Consider the following 20,232-nt stretch of genomic DNA (forward strand, 5'->3'; position numbering starts at 1 on the left):
CATGTAACAAGCCTTGCCAAGCCTAGTGGAGTGTGTTGACAGTTCTCGGGGCAGGGAAATGTCCACTCCACGTGAGTACTCTTCTCCCGTTGCACCATTCAGGACAAGGTGTTACACACCGCTTGTGAATTAAGTGCGGTAATGATTGCTTTAGTATACTCATGAAGGCAACATGAACAGGCTGATTTATATGTTTCAGACAATCAAGCCCTGGGTGGCCTGGTGGATGTCATGGTGTGGGCACCATTTCTGTCGAGCTGGAGCATGCTGAGGGGTCTCGGCACAGGGAAATGTCTGCACACAGTGAGTATGAATCACATTTAAATCTAAAAACATTATCTGTCTTTTCCAGGCTCTCGACATGCAAGCCTAGCACCTCAGAGCAGAGAAACAAGTCAAGTGAGTATTTGTCACATTTTAAAAGGTCACCTTTTTGCTTACTTATCAGCCATGTTAACATATTCACTGCTATTGACGTAGATCTAAGTCAATTTTTAAAAAAAAATAGAAATTACGCTAGAGGGCGCTCTTATGAACCTATGAATGATCCCTTGACTGCGAGAGAAGGAATGGACGGATATGACATCATCCCAAAAAGATTCACTTCCATCCACGTAGAAAAACTTTTTTTGGTGAAAACGAGCCATATTCAACTGCCGATTACAACAGAATGGACGATTGTTGTAAAAAAAAAATTGCTCTGGTGGATAGACGAGACCCTCCCCCTGATTAATTTTGTTTACATTTGTGCCCACATCTTGGCTTCTGTGGCTCCCTGTGGATCATCAAAATAAGGTAAAAAACGCTGGCAGCAGCGGATGAATTAATTATTTAATATCTGGTAGTGAATGTGTTAAATTTAAGAACATTTGTGTTCTTCAGGAGCTCAACAAGCAAACCAAAACACAGCTAGAGGTCCTCCAAGGCATGGCTATCGCTAGGGCACAACATCAGTAGCGACTGACTTCTACTGGTTATATGTGTATCAGAGGAGATGTGTGATTGTCAACATCTAAGACCAACCAGTGTGTATCAAAAACGTATTACTCGTTAAAATGTTAAAGGATCTAGATTGATTGATTGCTGCTATCTTGCTATCTATCTGACCATGACATAAATCACAATGTCACATGTAACATACATCTGACCCACCATAATCAAAAGGATAACACAATTTCCATTGCAGTCCTTGGTATGAGGTGTGTTGAGGTGAGCTTAAATAACCCGCTGATTGGTCAGCTGATGTCACGTCAGCTATGACGTATGGTCTGTGTGATAGTATTGTAGTAAGCTCCGTAAGCGCCTGCATGACCGCAGTGTGTAACCTCTCGAGTGTATACTGCCTGAACTAACTCGCAGGCTATGTATAATTTACAGGCAAATTGAGGAGGAATGGCAGCACTCTTTAAGGTGAGGAAAGATGTGGGTCTGTGTGTGAGTGTCTATAGAAGGCTCACCCAGCTGGCAGAGTTGCCACAGATGCATCGGATGCTGAGACAGACATGCAGGGACTACGCGGACAGAGAACTGGCCCCCATCGCTGCTAAACTGGATAAACAACACCTTTTCCCTGCCAAACAGATCCAGGAGTTAGGTGCCATGGGGGTGATGGCCATAGCAGTGCCAGAGGAGCTTGGCGGGGCTGGGATGGACTACTTGGCGTACAGTCTGGCCATGGAGGAGATAAGCCGAGGCTGTGCCAGCACAGGAGTGGTGGTCTCAGTTAACAACTCTCTCTACGTCGGCCCGATATTGACATTTGGTACAGAGGATCAAAAGCACAGATGGATCCCCCCATTTACCACCGGAGAGAAGGTGGGCTGCTTCGCGCTCAGCGAGCCGGGCAACGGCAGCGATGCGGGAGCAGCCTCCACACTGGCCAGACAGGAGGGAGACCAGTGGGTTCTGAACGGCACCAAAGCCTGGATCACCAACAGCTGGGAGGCTTCTGCCGCCGTCGTGTTCGCCACCACGGACAAGACGCTCAAACACAAGGGCATCAGCGCCTTCCTGGTGCCCATGCCACACCCGGGGCTTTCACTGGGAAAGAAAGAGGACAAACTGGGCATCCGAGCCTCGTCCACGTCCGACATCATCCTGGAGGACTGCAGGATTCCCCTGGACAACATGCTGGGCCCTCGCGGTGCCGGCTTCACGATAGCCATGCAGAGCCTGGACGGCGGGCGTATCGGCATCGCGTCCCAGGCTCTGGGCATCGCTCAGGCCGCTCTGGACTGCGCTGCCGACTATGCGCACAAGCGTACTGCGTTTGGAGCTCCCATTGGCAGGATGCAGGCCATACAGTTTAAACTTGCCGACATGGCTCTGGCTCTGGAGAGTGCCCGTCTGCTGACCTGGAGGTCTGCACTCCTACGAGACTCCAGGAAAGCCTTCACTAAGGAAGCAGCCATGGCTAAACTGGCGGCGTCCGAAGCGGCCACATACTGCTCCCACCAGGCCATCCAGGTTTTAGGGGGGATGGGCTACGTGACGGACATGCCTGCAGAGAGGCACTACCGTGACGCACGCATCACAGAGATATATGAGGGAACCAGCGAGATCCAGAGATTAGTTATTGCTGGACAACTACTAAAAGAATACCAACCATAGACCATTACTGCTTTGTCAATACGATCATAATACAGTACCTGTGATAAATGAGAAAAATAGATAATGAGGATTATGCAATCTGGAGCTAGATTTGTGTTAAAGGACGACTTCACCCATATTCATGTAATTAGTCCTCACTAATGGTCATTGTAATAGGGGAACCTAATCACTCTGTGTCTCAGAGCAGGGCTGTGGACATTTCAGAAACCTGCGTACCTGGAAAGTTAACATGTTATAATAGAAGCCATTGTTCTTGCATTAATAACAAAAATATATCTTACTATCTTACTACTACATAATTGACAAAAGCTCAGAAAGTTCGTGCGGGGTAAGCAAGCACAGGATCACTCCATTTGCCCCGAAACTTGCCACAGACTGTTGATCAGAGCTATGGCTATGTTTTAGGCATCTTACCCCACCTCGATCTGTGATCAGACTCTCGGCTTGATTGATTCTCTGATTTGGCTATCAGACCCTCAGCCTGATATGGCAGGTTGCCATAGCAACCATAATACAGGAAGTTTGACCTCTTTATCACAATTACGGCAAACTCAAAGAGTGGCGGTGTACTAGCAGACGTACCTGACCCACAGAAGGAGCCACTCTGTGTCACCCTGCGTCAATCCATGCTACATGGACCCTGTGGGACAGCCAACCCTAACAGCCCCTGCATCAATAAGAGCTTCCCTAAAGACTTCTGTGACAACACTCGACTGCCTCATGATGGCCATGGTTACCCACAGTACAGGCGGCCTAATGACCGAGGATGGGAGGTTGGGACTAGAGGTTAGGGCCGCAAAGCAAAGCGGGGAGGGAGGAGAGGAGCCGAGAGGAGAGGAGAGGCCAGAGGGCCGGACTTCGCATGACGTGTGTGCCGAGTGACTACGCCAGTGCTGTTTGGACAAACCTCGGATCGGGCCTAGATGTGATGCGCAAAGCGGCCCTCACATATTGTGAGGAAATGTACAAACCTGCCTACCGATGATGTCACTGCAGGTTTTACTCTGAACTGTCCACAGCAGCCTCTGAGACACAGAACGAGTGGACAAATATAGTACCATATTATCATGAGCATTAGTGAGGACCAATTATATGTAGGCCATGATCTCTGCAGTGAGGCAGGAAGAGAGGCAGAAGTGTCAGAAGATGATGGCCGTGATGCAGGCTATTTAGTATGGGCCCATGATCCTCCAGTGCACGCTACCCCCGCTGAAGGGACCTTTATCTTCCTCACACAACGAGCAAGCCCATCTTGATTAATTAGCTACATTACAATTTGTGCATTGTGTGCATGCTGCGTTTATATATTTTCTCGGGAATAACGAATAATCAAGGGGTATTGCACTAAAATGATCACTTCAGACAAACCCTTCATAACGTGGCTCAGCTGACCTGCTGAGGCAATAAATCAAAATACTGTAGGTTGCTACTAGTACTCACAGGTTATACTGTAGTGGTGGCCGCTGTCCGTGCGTCTGTGGTTGGGACACTGATTGGAACAGCTTCGGGAAAGCAGTACTTATAGAGCTTTTCAGTTCAAGGGTTAGGGTTAGAGTATAGGCAACCAGCTTTGCATTTCTACCTGTATAGCCACCTGATGTCATTTGTCATTCGGTTGTCTTTGGATTAAAGCTACAGTTGGTCAATGTCATTACAAGCATTTACAGAAAATAAAAGCAACCTTTACCAAGGATGGGAAAGTTCACATTTTGAAATCAATGATATGACATTGACATTTCACCAGTCTTCACAGTTATGCTTATATCTATACATATACTGTCTGCATTGACCCTCACAGTGGGCTTGAAATTGGCCTGTAGCCTGGACACAAGATGATTCTTTACCATCCAAAGAGTTGTTTGTACTCCCCCTCCATGGTGGCAATATTGATGTGGTAATTGGTTCATTTAGCACTGAAAGGGTTTATGATCAGTAATTAAGCCCAATGGGGCCATTTTCATTGATCTCTACATGGACATGGTGTGTCTGTGAGAAGCAGTGTGTACAGGTGTGATCTGCATTACCATTGATGGAATGTGGGCTCAGATGAGACAACGTTTTGGGTTAGTTGAGATGGGGATTTTATATCTTGGATTTGTCATTGGTGTGCCATTCTGAAATTAGTTTTTCAATCACCAGTGAGCAGAAATTTCCAGGACTAAACTTTGTTTTGTTTTGTTTTATATATTTTACATTATATATTTATATTTTGTATATTATTATTATTATTATTATTATTATCATTGTGGGATCGCTTTAGCGATCACACTAATGTTATCTTCACTAGTTATTGTCTCCGCCAGGCCGAAGGTATGTTTTACCCTCCGTGTGTGTGTGTGTCCGTCTCAGCCAAGCTAACATTGGTCAAGCTTCACGTGTCATCACAATAATATAAATAGGTAAGACAGGATTAACTCATTCAGTGCCACTGGCCAAAATTCATTGTAAAAAAAAACATTCAGTGCCACAGCCAAAATTCATTGTAAAAAAAAGTGCTTAGGAGCCGAGATACAGCCTTTTTCAGTAAGAAGTTAAACAAGAAGTGAATGGAGCAGAACATTTTCAAATCATCATATCTTGGGTTCTGAATTTTTTTTTGACGTATTTGACGTCCTGTGGCACAGGGCTTATTACATTGGACGTATTTTACGTCCAGTGGCACTAAATGAGTTAATCAGGAACAGTACTCGCCTGGCGGAGACCTGTGCTCCGAGGAGCACATCTTCTAGTTATTATTATTATTCCGCCCGTTTTTGGATTGGTCAAGCTTCACGTGACATCACAATATGTGATATAAATAGGTAAGACAGAATTAATCAGGAACAGTACTTTCTAGTGTGATACTATCAACATTCATCCTTAGCGATCCCACACTGTTTCTTCAGGAACAGTACTTTCTAGTTATTATTATTATTATTATAAAACAGATAGTTATGTTGCTTGGTTGTGATTTGTATTTATATAAATGTTTTCTGTAGTAATACTTATAGTAGTATAGTAAGTTATGCCGGCTGTAAAAGGAAGCACAGTAGTCATGATTTAAGCAAGCAATTTCCAGAATTAAAGGAGGTGAACCACATTGAACCCATATTTGACTTACTTTGTTATGACCTTTCTGTAATGACATGTAATGTGTAATTAGCACACATAATGGATCTTTGCAAAACATCTCTATGACACTCAAAGTAGAATAGAATCTAAACAAATAATCACATGGTCCAGCACTCAAAATACCTGTGGTTTCCATTACACAAAAGTACCCCTCTCAAATCCACAGGTGTGCGTAGCAGACAACGATCATTGACACGCCTTTGTAATGTAAGTACATAAGTGCTTTGCTTTGCATTGCTTCTTGCTTAACAATGCAATGTAGATGAGTGACTGTCCTGTATACAAATGCAAATCACATGTGCAGGAGTACTCCAGCTGTCTTTAAGAACCAAATGGATCCTTACAGGTCTGTAAACTCAGAGTGTTAGAACAGAACTAAATGTTGTGAATAAAACGGTTTATTAACAACAAATGTAAACAAATCACATAAAAAACATTAACAACATCACAACAAATTAGTGCAAATCCAGTGCAAAATATATACAAACAAAAAATCACACCTATCCTGGAGTGGTGCCAAAATTGGCACCCTTTTCAGACCTCCTTTGGTCCCACTGAACCCACTTTGGCCCTGGTCCTTGTATATGGAAAATATGGCATCAGTAGGCGATGTGTTGTGGGGACTTGCCATGAACTATGTCTGATGAAATATGTACTGATAATTTGACTGTACAAACAACACACAAACGGACAATAGATACAAACAATGGATACAAAAATCAAGCAGCAGCTTGTCAACAATGTATTGCACCAGTGATACATTAATATTAATGAAATTCATAATGAATATTTGTTTTAAAATCCAGACAAATGGACAGACACTGATGCTCATATTGTTCTACCACTGACCATGGTAATGCAAAAAGATGTAAAGGAGCAAAATAAGCATTTTACGGTATCAATCGGCATAGCTTCAGATCTTCACAAAAGCATTTACCAGCAAATGTTTTTTTTTGTTTGAGTCCTGGTGTGCGATTTTACACTACTCCTGTCACTAAAGCCTTTGCTTCAAACTGTACAAGTAAAGGGCTTTTACCATGCATGAGTCATCATGTGTCTTTTTAGATGATGCAAATGACTACAGCCTTTGCCACAAACTGTACAAGAAAATGGCTTTTCCCCTGTATGAGTCCTCATGTGTGATTTTAAATGACTCACGTTTCTACAGCCTTTGCCACATACTGTACAGGTAAAGGGCTTTTCCCCTGTGTGAGTCATCATGTGTGTTTTTAGTCCACTCTTTTGACGACAGCCTTTGCCACAAAGTGTACAGGTAAAGGGCATCTCTCCTGTATGAGTCCTCATATGTGCTTTTACGTTACTTGTGTCACTAAACCCTTTGCCACAGACTGTACAGGTAAAGGGTTTTTCCCCTGTATGGGTCCTCATGTGTCTTTTTAGGTCACCTCTTTGACTACAGCCTTTGCCACAAACCGTACAAGAAAATGTTTTTTCTCCTCTATGAACCATTGTGTGTGTCTTCAGATTACCTTCATTGTTAAATGTTTTGCCACACTCAGTACAACTACAACCAGTGTCAGAACAGTATAAAGAGAGTAGCTTGTCATCATTAGTTGGATGTGATGTTCCACAGTCCTCTACATCAGCTTGTGTTTTTATGTGTTCAGTTGAGAATATCTCCCTGTTTTCACCAACATCTTCACTTTTCACTGCTAGCAATGTCAACCCCTCCTCCCATCTCTGAAGCAGCTCCTCTTGTTCCTCTTTAATCTGAGGAGGCTCTGGTTCCTCCTGGACCAGACTGAAGTTCCTCTCCTGCTGTTCAGGGGAAGCCTCATCTTTACACAAAGAGAGGTGCAGGACATCTAGCAAAAGATAAAATGTGACAAAACCATAAATTAAATGATTGAAACTTGCATGGTCTATAGTTTTCAAGCTTTAGGGGATAGCACATTCACAAAATTGGGCAACACTAATACACTCAAAATGAACAGAGGCAGCCCTCGGAATACATATATTGAGAGGCAGTATGGTAAAGAAAACACCATTACCATCACAATGAGAACTCACTATTATTAAAAAGGATTTAAATTACATATTTTCATTGGCTTTCTGGATTGCAATACAAAGTTTGTAATTTTACCAACCTGCTGGCGTTAAACCCATAGCCAATAGCCTGCGTTTGTGGTCAATTTCTTGCTTTAAACAGAAAGCAGTGTCTTCGTACTCTGTTATCATTCTCCCAACAGTCACAAATATCTCTTCAGCAGCTGCAGATAGTCGCTCATTGACCAAGGACTTCAGTGTTTGTAGTAAAGCCATTTCTCAAAGCTAACTCTATGTTCCTGAGAAAAAATATACTAACAAGAGAAGAGATGAGTTCAGCTCTGGACAACTTGTAGTGTCACCAAACAAAACAGAGGCCTGTTAAATACCCAAAGAGGGTGTGTCTGATGGCCCAATCAGAGAGAGGGGGGGTTACAGAAACTGGCCAATAGTTGGTTAACTGCCCCCACTTAACCCTTCAAGTACCTGCAAGTCTGAACCAAAATCCACTTCCTCTCATATCAAGTACTAAATAAATAGATTAAAGCCACAGATAGATTTTGTGAAATTGCACAATATACAGTACCAACATATGCCCTGCCAATGAACAGCTTTTATTATATTGACTTGTCATGTGGAGTATTAGTAAAATAATTGAATAAAAGGAAAATACACAGTTACAGAAAGATGTTGCTACATTTGAATTATACAAGTCAACTGTTAATAATAAAATTGATATCATACATGCTTTAAATATATTAACACACACACACACACACACACACACACACACACACACACACACACACACACACACACACACAGTATGTGGAATCTGCCTTGGTTTATAAAAATAATGAATTTGTACCTTGTACATATCCATATATATACACACACAGTAGAAAACAAGCACTACTATTAGCAGAAAAAACACAACTCAACAATATCTCTCTCACACAGCAACACACATTTATGAACTCATACATAGTATCAAAAAGATAAACAAAATACTTAAATTATCATATCATCATGTTACTCTATGTAATTGTGTGGATAGCAACAGCGCTTATCCTGTCAACTATTTTGAAGGTGGGGGAAAAATATATAATATCATGAGCAGACTGGTTGTGAGCCTTGAGCTTAACAGAAGAATATTGTTAATTTATAAAAGCCTACATAACCTGGGCTCCAGCTGACATGTTTTCAGACTAGAAATAAATTAATAATAAATTATTAAAATATTTAGAAATATGATTCAACCATGTTCACGGTGCAATTTGATCACTTAAGGTGCCGGTTATCACTCACCTCACCCCCACACTGAAATATTCCCTTTGTCCTGTAAAAGATAGAGTAGGCTATAGTCTTTGGAAAAGGAACCAAATGGATGCAAATGACTGCACTGCCTCACCAGGTGGTCATGACGTGCGAACAACTCTCAGGAAGGGTTTGATCATGGAAGCTTTTCAAGTTGTACCTCTACTCAGCATTTTAACCCCTTCTCTCTCACCCCCCCACCCGCACTCTCTCCACTTATCTTTCTCTCCCCACTCCCACTCTCTCGGGAGTGAGATCTTAGTCTTCCCAGACTCAGTTCTTCTGTGTCCTGATGCCTTCACATCCCATGTCTTTCTCCACAAACACATCAAGCGGAGCCACAATGACATCTACTGCCAAATGCTGAGGAATGGACTGATCACCTCTGCAGCGCGCCAGCAAATCACCAACTCTGTAACCAGGCAGAACCAAGGACACACAGGTGATCTTACAGTCATTAACAGTGTACCAAGACTTTAACTAAGCCAGAACAAGTAAAGACGTACATAGACTTCCTGATCTGCACAGGAAAGAAAACCCACACCAGTAAACACTTTTACAAGAGGTTCAATGAGTTGGGTCAACTGAACAGACAGACACCAGGTCCGAACTGGAGTAAAACCTTTCCACTCTACACAGGGCGACAAGAGGTTCAATGTGGGCAGGTGACCTGATAACACACCACTGTAACCACATTGGAGAAAAAAACATTCCAGTGTAAACGGTGAAAGAGTTTCATTCAACTATTTGACTAGAAGTTACACCAGTGTGTCCACATTGAAGAAAAACCTTTCCATTGTACACAGTGTGACAACAATATAGTTTCAGCCATTCAGATGGTCTGGCACCAGATTGCCCATCATTAGGGAGAAAACCGTTCCCACTGTAATCATTGTGGCAAGAGTTTCAGTCATCTGCATCCATTTGGCTTCTTTTCTAAAGACAGCTACTCTACAGGACAAATGGAATCTTGAAGTGCAGGTGTGAGGTGAGTGATCATCTAATCATGCACTGTGGTGGAACTTCATTAAACTGCACCTTGAACATGGTTAAATCATATGTGACTGGGTACAATTCTTTGGGCCGCAAGGGGGCCCAAAGCATTGTACCGTTACATGTACAGTTTCTTTTTTACAGACTGCTGGGTATATGTAAGTACAGAATGCAAGCTTTCATGCAAGCTTTCAAATGATGTGTTGCTTATAGAAATTGGAAAATATTTGAAGAAGTTATGGTCATTTGAATTGTCAAAGCACTGAAAACAGCTTTCAACGATTTCACACTATCAGGGCCTGTTAAAGGGCGTCAACAATGTTTAATTTATTCAACCCCAAACCACACCTCTAATCCCCCCTCCCATTGTCACCTTTCAGTCAGCTGACAACTCTATAGAAACTTGAAGGGTGAAACCTGAGACAATAGGGCCATTGAACTATTTCTAAATACTTTTTGTTTCTTGTCTGAAAACTTATCAAAGTTGGAGCCCAGATTATATAGGCTTTTGGAAATTAATGAATCATCTTCTTCTGTTAAGATCAATGCATATTTGCCAACCAAATATATATATATATATATATATTATATATATATATTAATATATATATATATATTATATATATATATATATATATATATATAATATATATATATATATATATATATATATATATTATATATATATATTAATATATATATATATATTATATATATATATATATATAATATATATATATATATATATAATATATATATATATATATATATATATATATATATATATATATATATATATATATATATATGTGTGTGTGTGTGTGTGTGTGTGTGTATACACACATACAGCAATGCATTTATTTAGCACTGAAACAGTTTATGAGCAGTGCATTTACAATGTACTGCCAATAATATGTAGGCCAATACTGCACAGAGGACATTATAAAACTAGCTGTCCCTTTCTACCTACAGCCACCTGATGTCATTCTAATGTCTTTGAATTAAAGCTACTCTCAAAGCAACATTGTCCAATTTCATTACAAGCATTTACCCCAAAAATATGCTTATGCATATACATAATGTCAGCATTGACCCTCAGAGCAATTTCCAAGACTGTATGTGTTAGACATTGTTTTTTTTGTTTTTTTTATATTTGTTTGGGCTTTTTCTGCCTTTATTGATAGGATAGTAGGCTGACAGGAAATGTGGAGAGAGATGGGAGGGGGTGGGTGACATACAGCAAAGGTCGTCGGGATCGGAGACACGCTGTCAAACTGGATTCCCAGCATATGTGGTATGCGCCTGCACCGCTAGGCCAGCGGACGCCCCTAGATATTGTTTCTTTATTAAACTATTGTACAAGTAGTTGTTAAAGCCAATGGAACCATATTGTGGTACAGTTAAAATAAATAAAATGTAACTGTATTGTTGTATCTGAGTGTAATAACTATAACTACTGTATGATCCTCTTTATATTTTTGTGGATATGCACCAATACTGAATCTTTTTGTATTATGTGTTATATGCTTGAAGTACCAAATGCTACTCCTGATCCTGTATCCATATATATCTCATATGTTCAGATCAAATATCCAATCAAAAAACGGAACGAAACTCTCACGTGAATTGTAAATGAAAATAAAAAATGACATTGACACGGAACCCTACTATAATCCTTAAATAAATACGGCATGAGTGTCTGATCTTGTTGGCAGAGGACCAGAATGGTATAATCATAATCAATACTGCCGTGTTTATTTTAGAGGAAAGTCCACCGGCCACAAAAACAGTAGCATTTATGAACAGTGAGAGTAAGTAAATAAACCAACTATGTAAATAGTTGGTCATGTAGAACAAAGCCTGCCGTATATGCCCTATTTTTTATATACATACATACATACAATTGGACAATTGATCAATAATTCTCTGCCTCGCTAATATGTATGATTTGTGCGTAATAATAAATAAATAATGAAGTAAATAAATTACTTTACTCTCGTTACTTCCCAACACTGTTCATAAATGCGACTGTTTTCCTCGCGGTGGCTTGCTGAATGTGATTATTATTTAAATATGTGAATGTACTTTATATGAAGACATGTGTTGTACATAAATTATTAATAACATAATTTAGGTTTGGGAATACAGGAATGGAATAGAAGATCACATAGGCTATATATATATATGCTATATATATATATATATATATATATATATATATATATATATATATATATATATATATATATATATATATATATATATATATATATATAGCATTACGCCCGGGAATCATATATATATATATAGCATTACGCCCGGGAATCGTGGAAAAGCCAACATATTTTTTTTTATACTTAATTTTTTTGTCGACTACAGAGACAACATGAAATACAAACACAAAACAGAGACAAGAACAAACAAGACAAATAAGGCACAAGATTGACCAAGTATACATTAGTAAAAAGGAAAAAAAAGGAAAAACGCTCCTCGGAGCACAAGTCTCCGCCTATAGAGATCATGTGCACCGATTTGCGTGAAATTTGGATACAATCTGAAGGCTTAATATTAAAAAATGGGTTTTGCACAAATCGGCCTCCTGGTGGCGCTATAACAGGCCCATGTGAAACATTTGGGGCAGAGGTTCTGCTCTGGTATCCAGGGAGTGTGTGTGCAAAGTTTCGCTGCGATCAAACCAATGGTGCTGCCGGAGATTAGCTGTACACAAAATGACAGAATGACACACAGACGGACGGACGGACAGGGGGTAAAACACTCTCTCGTCATGCCTTCGGCCTGGCGGACACAACAAAACAAGACAAAACTGGAAAAAAACAAGGTACAGAGGCACATAAATAGAGGAACTGTTTTAGCTGTTTTTAACTGTTTTAGTTGTGTTTTCTCCAACTAAAACATCAGCAGTGATTTCAGTGACAAACAGTGATTTCTGCTTCAGAGAGTTTCCTTCACAAAAATGCATTGTAAAAAAAAAAAAAAGTACACAGGAGCGAAGTGAATGGAGCAGTAAATCTTCGGATCACGATATTTAGGGTTCTGTGTAAAACACGTCAATGGCACTGAGTTAATGGTGAACATTGAAAATATCTACAAGCTCACAACGATTTAATGCCTATTATTTCTACAATTGCTACACATTTCTACAGAACCTGTGGATATCCATGTCATTCTGGGCATAAACAAGAAGTTGAATATTTGAATAATATAGCACAAATAGAGGAACTGTAGTGGTGAAACCTTTATTAAACAAAACAAAAAGATAATAATTTCCCCCAAGGGATAAAAGGGTATCTGAGTTTATAAAACACCCCTATAAGGACACAAAACTCTGTAGAATATAAACATGTAATAAAACTAAGTGACAATGTACACAGCTACACAAACCCAGCAGCTTGTCAGCACTTCACTTCATAAGTATTGCATGAATATGAATGAATATGACTTGTTAAATCCTGACAAATGTGGACAGACACAATTATGCTCATATTGTACTACCAGTAACTGAGTGTGTAAATGAGCTGGAGGGAATAATGCTATACAGATTAAAACAAATATATTGAATAGTTGAATAGAAAATAAGATCCATACACAAGATAAAACAAAAATCCATCACAAAAAAATATTTATGTTTAGTTTATTCAGTCATGTTGATATTGTCAGATTAAGTGATTCCTCTGCTTTAGTATCCTGTCATTGTCATCCTTGATTAGACTGAATGATCATGTCTTAAACTAAAGGCATTCCCCTTGTATGAGTCCTCATACGTCTTTTTAGATTTCCCATTTCAATAAAGCCTTTACCACAAACTGCGCAAGAATAGGCATTTAGCCTGTATGAGTCCTCATGTGTGTTTTTAGAGTACCTTTCACGGCAAAGCTTTGACCACAAACAGTACAAGAAAAGGGCTTTTCGCCTGTATGAGTCCTCATGTGTATTTTTAGATGACCGTTTAGAGCAAAGCCTTTACCACATACTTTACAAGAAAAGGGCTTTTCGACCATTTGAGTGCTCATTTTTTTAGATTACTTGTGCTAGCAAAGCCTCTACCACATACAGTACAAGAAAAGGGCATTTCACCTGTATGAGTCCTCATGAGTGTGTTTTTAGATTACTTGTGCTAACACAGCCTTTACCACAAACAGTACAAGAAAAGGGCTTTTCCCCTGTATGAGTCCTCATGTGTTTTTTTAGATTAACCTTTTGAGCACAGCCTTTACCACATACATTACAAGAAAAGGGCTTTTCCCCTGTATGAGTCCTCATGTGTTTTTTTAGATCACCCTTTTGAGCACAGCCTTTACCACATACTTTACAAGAAAAGGGCTTTTCGCCTGTATGAGTCCTCGTGTGTTTTTTTAGATCACCCTTTTGAGCATAGCCTTTACCACATACTTTACAAGAAAAGGGCTTTTCGCCTGTATGAGTCCTTATGTGTTTTTTTAGATCACCCTTTTGAGCACAGCTTTTACCACACACTTTACAAGAAAAGGGCTTTTCGCCTGTATGAGTCCTCATGTGTGTTTTTAGATGACTTGTGCTAACACAGCCTTTACCACAAACAATACAAGAAAAGGGCTTTTCCCCTGTATGAGTCCTCATGTGTGTTTTTAGATCACCCTTTTGAGCACAGCCTTTACCACATACTTTACAAGAAAATGGCTTTTCGCCTGTATGAGTCCTCATGTGTATTTTTAGATGACCGTTTCGAGCAAAGCCTTTACCACATACTTTACAAGAAAAGGGCTTTTCGACCGTATGAGTGCTCATGTGTTTTTTTAGATTACTTGTGCTAGCAAAGCCTCTACCACATACAGTACAAGAAAAGGGCATTTCACCTGTATGAGTCCTACTTGTGCTAACACAGCCTTTACCACAAACAGTACAAGAAAAGGGCTTTTCCCCTGTATGAGTCCTCATGTGTTTTTGTAGATTAACCTTTTGAGCACAGCCTTTACCACATACTTTACAAGAAAAGGGCTTTTCGCCTGTATGAGTCCTCATGTGTGTTTTTAGATGACTTGTGCTAACAAAGCCATTACCACAAACAGTACAAGAAAAGGGCTTTTCGCCTGTATGAGTCCTCATGTGTATTTTTAGATCACCCTTTTGAGCACAGCCTTTACCACATACTTTACAAGAAAAGGGCTTTTCGCCTGTGTGAGCCCTCATGTGTTTTGTTAGATCACCCTTTTGAGCACAGCCTTTACCACATAATTTACAAGAAAAGGGCTTTCCCCCTGTATGAGTCCTCATGTGTGCTTTTAGATTACCCTTTTGAGCACAGCCTTTACCACATACTTTACAAGAAAAGGGCTTTTCGCCTGTGTGAGCCCTCATGTGTTTTGTTAGATCACCCTTTTCAGCACAGCCTTTACCACAAACTGGACAAGCAAAGGGCTTTTCCCCTGTGTGAATCATTATGTGTCTCTTCAGGTGTTCCTCTCGATTAAACATTTTGCCACACTCTGTACAACAAAAACTTTTCTTCCCTGTGTGACTCCTCATGGAGTGAGTTTGTTTCGATGATTTCAGGTCCTGGGACAGCTGGTGCTGTCCTCCCACATTTTGTGTCTTGTGTGATTTCAGTGTGTTTAAAGCTGACTGATCTCCTCTAGTCTCCCAGTCAGCACTGTCTTCAGTGTCCGATTCAGAACAGTGTGAAGAGAGGAGCTGGTCATCACTAGTTGGTTGTGATGTTCCACAGTCCTCTACATCAGCTTGTGTGTTCATGTGTTCAGTTGAGGTGCTGGCTACAGGCTCTGTCTCTCTGTTTTCATCACTTTTCACTGCTAGTAATGTCAACGTTGACCCACCAGCCTCTTCTGGTCTTTGAAGTAGCTCCTCCTGTTCCTCTATAATCTGTGGAGGTTGTGGTTCCTCCTGGACCAGACTGGGGCTCCACTCCTCGTGTTTTGGACATTTTGATTCCTCCTGGACCAGACTGGAACTCCGCTCCCCTTCAGGGGAAAACTCCTCTTTACACACAGGGGCGTGCAAGAATTCTAGGAAAAAGAAACAATGAGACTAGGGGTGTGCCGATACACTAATTTCACGAAACGATACGATATTGGGCTCACAACTTCGATACGATTTCTATACGATATGATACGCACTTTTTTATAATGAAAATATATGGGGGAGGAAAAAAAGCACATGCAAACAAATAATTCTGTTTTTGCATTGTTCAGACATGCAAAATAGCCGTTTTGAATCCAAATATGGCAATAGTGTGACACCTGACCGGAAAAAAAACAACATGTTGTTACCCTTTTCACCTCGGGGCTGTTTGCTTGCCTGATTATTATTATTGTAAAAAGAACAAAAAAAAATTCAAAACTATATTTTTTTCCCCCAAAACGATACATATCGTCACGAAAACGTATCGCGATATATCGCGGGACGATATATCGGCACACACCCCTAAATGAGACTCTATAAAAGGTTTGAACTTCACATTATTTCATGCAGTGTTCCCTCTGTTAAATGAAAAGCTTCATCCACTTCAATGCCCAGGTGCAGGACAAACAAAAGTTCAACAAAATAATGCATGAGTTTAATTTTTTTGTCTTGTCAAAGGCTGGGCAGTGACGGCAGATGCCATTTCCTCAGTATGTCACTTCATGAGTGCTGAGCAATATGGATGAGCTACATAATAATAGGTTAAGGTGCTCGGGTGGCACAGTGGTAAAGAGCCTGCCCACCACCGCGGAGGTTGTGGGTTTGAATCCACCGCGGTGCATCCAGTTTTGTCGATCGTCTATACGAACACAATTGGCCCGTGTTCGGGGGAGGGAAGCCGGGTAGGGAGGGTGATAATTGTCATTAAGGACTGGGGCGGCAACTGCAGGGAATCATTAGGGAGTGTTGGGCGGGAGGAGTAGGACGGAGGCTCTACGTCCTCCCGGAGGGGGTTCCTCACTGGCAGGTGAGTCAGTAGGATAGGACACACAAATGTGTGTGTGGGGAGGAATCAACTGGCAGAACGACTAAATCGGGGAGAAAAGGGGTAAAAAAATATCTTTTTTTAAATTATATTAAACTTCATAAACAGTATTTTTAATTGCATACTTGAAACAGCCAGTTTGATAACATATTTATGATTCTAAAACAGAAGTAGGTATAATATTGTTGCAGGTGGAAACCTCTTAAGTCCAAAACTGTCACTTTTCAGAATTCTAATTCAAAAAGTAGCAAAATAACAGATCAAAAGCTTGTAGATCGGCTATTTTGGCTAGTTTCGTGGCTACTTTCGTGGGACACTGTATGACGGATTAGGACATTAATAAAAAAAAAAACGTAAAAGGTTAACATATGGAGATACAAAGTTTCTGCCCGACAGCAAAAAAAAAGAAGAAAAGAAACAACCGTCATAATAGAAGAGTGAGAATCATGTAGATCTCAGGATTCACATGGGAATGATGTGGCTAGGGTGACCATATATTCAGCCCCTCAAACCGGGACCCTATATAACCATTGAAAAAACTATTATTATTGTAATTCTGGCGAAAACCGGAACAAATTTACAGTGAATGTTGAAAACCGGGACATAATAGTGTTTTAGAGATATTTGTTGGGACACAGCTTGAAAAGGGGACAATCCAGGCTGAACTAGGACGTCTGGTCACCCTGACGGCTCTGTCAGGCTCTGTCTCTCTGTTTTCATCACCATCTTCACTTTTCACTGCTAGTAATGTCAACGTTGACCCACCAGCCTCTTCTGGTCTTTGGAGTAGCTCCTCCTGTTCCTCTTTAATCTGTGGAGGTTGTGGTTCCTCCTGGACCAGACTGGAGCTCCACTCTTCTTCAGGTGAAACCTCCTCTTTACACAAAGGTACGTGAAGGAAGTTTAGGAAAAAGATACAATGAGACTCTGTAAACTCTCTTTATCCACATCTTCTGAAATGTAAATTTGATGGTGCGCTGACTGAGCTGTGTGCTGTAAATAGTGTGGCCATTGTTTTTTTACATTGCAGCTCTCATAGAAGATGAGAGACGAGCTGAATGAGAGGTAAATGAGAGGCGGTTCTCATTATTTTTAAAGTAATGACTTGTAAATGTTAGATCAGTGAGTCTTCTGCAGCAGGTTAGTTAATACTGAAGTAGAATTAACTGCAAAGCTTCAGTGAACTTAATACTTTTACAACCAAATCATGGTACATTTAGATCGATGCAGGGGTCCATGCATCGATGTAGTCGCATTGTTAATGCTAAAATCGATAACCGATTCATATCGGTTCATCTTTACACCCTCAGTACCGGCCCACTTTCACTAATAAAATAAATAAAGAGAGAGTGCTTGAAATTTACTGGGATCCAGGTGGTTTTCAGGTTCCTGTTTAAGGTGGTCTTCAGTTTCCTGTTTAATAGAAACAGTCCAGGGTGGAGAACTGATCTTCACCTGCAGACTGGACTCCCCACACAGGTCTGGAATGAAGGAATACAATACACACTTTAATAACACATTGAGTACCAAACACGAGAATCTTCGTGTTTGCAAATACACCCGTCGAGTGCCATTAACACATTGACCGCCGGGCCCGTAGTTCTACGGGCCGATAAATCCAACCGTTAAGCGCCGATCCCGTAGCCTACGGGCTAATGGTCTTTTTAGTGGTCCACGTTAGTTTACCCCCTCAGGCACATCGTCACAAAATATCATCAATCTAGACCACATAGAAGTTGAAAACCTCGTGATCCAATCACATAAAACCTGTTATTACAAAGCACTAAAGCTGCGTAATGTCAGGGGGTCCGCCAATCTGTTTGTTTCAAACCAAAAGTTTGATCGAGCGAGCAGCCTCTCTCTCTCTGCCTGGCTGCATCACAGCCCTCACTGACTGTGATCAGTGGGTGAGTGAGTGCAGGCGGGGCGAGCATGCGCGCGCTTGGGGCGAGCGTGCGCGCGCGTGGTCGTACGTGCACACTCGCAGGGGAGGGGATGAACTTCTCCTGACCCTGCCTAAACCTAAAGTTTACACAGATATGTCGGTGAGATCTGAGGCAATACATCGTGCGTGTGGAGGAGTTGGAGGGAGCGGTTGGAGCTGATGGCGGTGGTTGTAGAGGTAAGAATTATTATCACTGGAAAAATGCTAAATCCCCACAGGGCAATGTAAATGTATTCTCTCATATGTATTTATTCATATATGCATTCATGTGATCTATATGATGATGATAAATGCTTTGCTAAATGCCTGAATTGATGTGTTATTGCAGGGCCAGCTGGGGATGAGATCGAGGGCGACATGAGTGGAGGAGAATCTGTTGGTCCTAGTCGAGGTGAGTGTGTGAGTGTGAGTGTGAGTGTGAGTGTCTGTGTCTGTGTGTGTGTGTGTGTGTGTCAAAACAAATGTATTTTATGGTAATTATCTATTTCTATAATTCACAGGTGGTGGCAGGCCTCGAAAGGGCAAGGGTCCTCCCCCTGTGTGGCATGCCACAGGCTGGTGTCCTCGGGACATCCCCTTCTCAGCCGGGACTCCGGGTCCACAGAATGCGGCTGCTGATCTGCAGTCTGATGACCCCGTGGACTTCTTCGAGCTGCTGGTGTCGGATGAGATCCTGCTGGAGATCTGCGTCCAGACGAACATCTATCACAAACAGCAGCCGCCCAGTGAACTGCAGTATGCCAGAGCAAAGTCCTGGAAAGATCATGATCTCACTGTAGAGGAGCTCAAGATCTTTCTAGGGCTCTTTCTTCTCACTGGAGTCAACCCAAAGCCGGAACTCGAGATGTACTGGTCCACTGACGAGTACCTGTCGGCACCCGTCTTCGGCAAGATCATGTCGCGGAACAGGTTCCAGCTCATCTTGAGTGCCCTGCACTTCATCGACAACACCATGCCCCGCCTTGACCCTAAAGACAACCTCTGGAGAATCCGCCCAGTGCTGCAGTCCTTGCTGGCCAACTTCCAGAAAATGTATCTGCCGAGCGAGGACATCAGTATTGATGAGGGCATGCTGTTGTGGCGTGGACGCCTGGCCTTCAAAGTCTATGCCCCACAAAAGCCGATCAAGTACGGCATCAAGTCATACATATTGTGCGAGTCTGCAACCGGCTACGTCCACAACATGCAGCCGTACTGTGGCGTGAAGACCTCCCTACCTGACACAATAACCAACCTACTAGGTGATTTAGCAGGTTTAGGATATAGGCTATACATGGACAACCTGTAC

General features: G+C 41.4%; 1 protein-coding gene across 1 annotated transcript; it reads left to right on the plus strand.

Annotated features, from left to right (window-relative positions):
• Positions 1-1,392: 1,392 nt before the first annotated feature.
• LOC308082326 (short-chain specific acyl-CoA dehydrogenase, mitochondrial-like) lies at positions 1,393-2,610 on the plus strand (the record flags this gene model as incomplete). The annotated part of the gene is made up of 1 exon (XM_080424044.1): positions 1,393-2,610. The coding sequence occupies one exon, from the start codon at positions 1,393-1,395 to the stop codon at positions 2,608-2,610; it is 1,218 nt and encodes a 405-aa protein (XP_080280170.1).
• Positions 2,611-20,232: the final 17,622 nt, after the last annotated feature.

This window comes from Gymnoscopelus braueri, assembly GCF_963280865.1.
Source record: "Gymnoscopelus braueri genome assembly, chromosome: 3".
Classification (NCBI taxonomy): Eukaryota; Metazoa; Chordata; class Actinopteri; order Myctophiformes; family Myctophidae; genus Gymnoscopelus; species Gymnoscopelus braueri.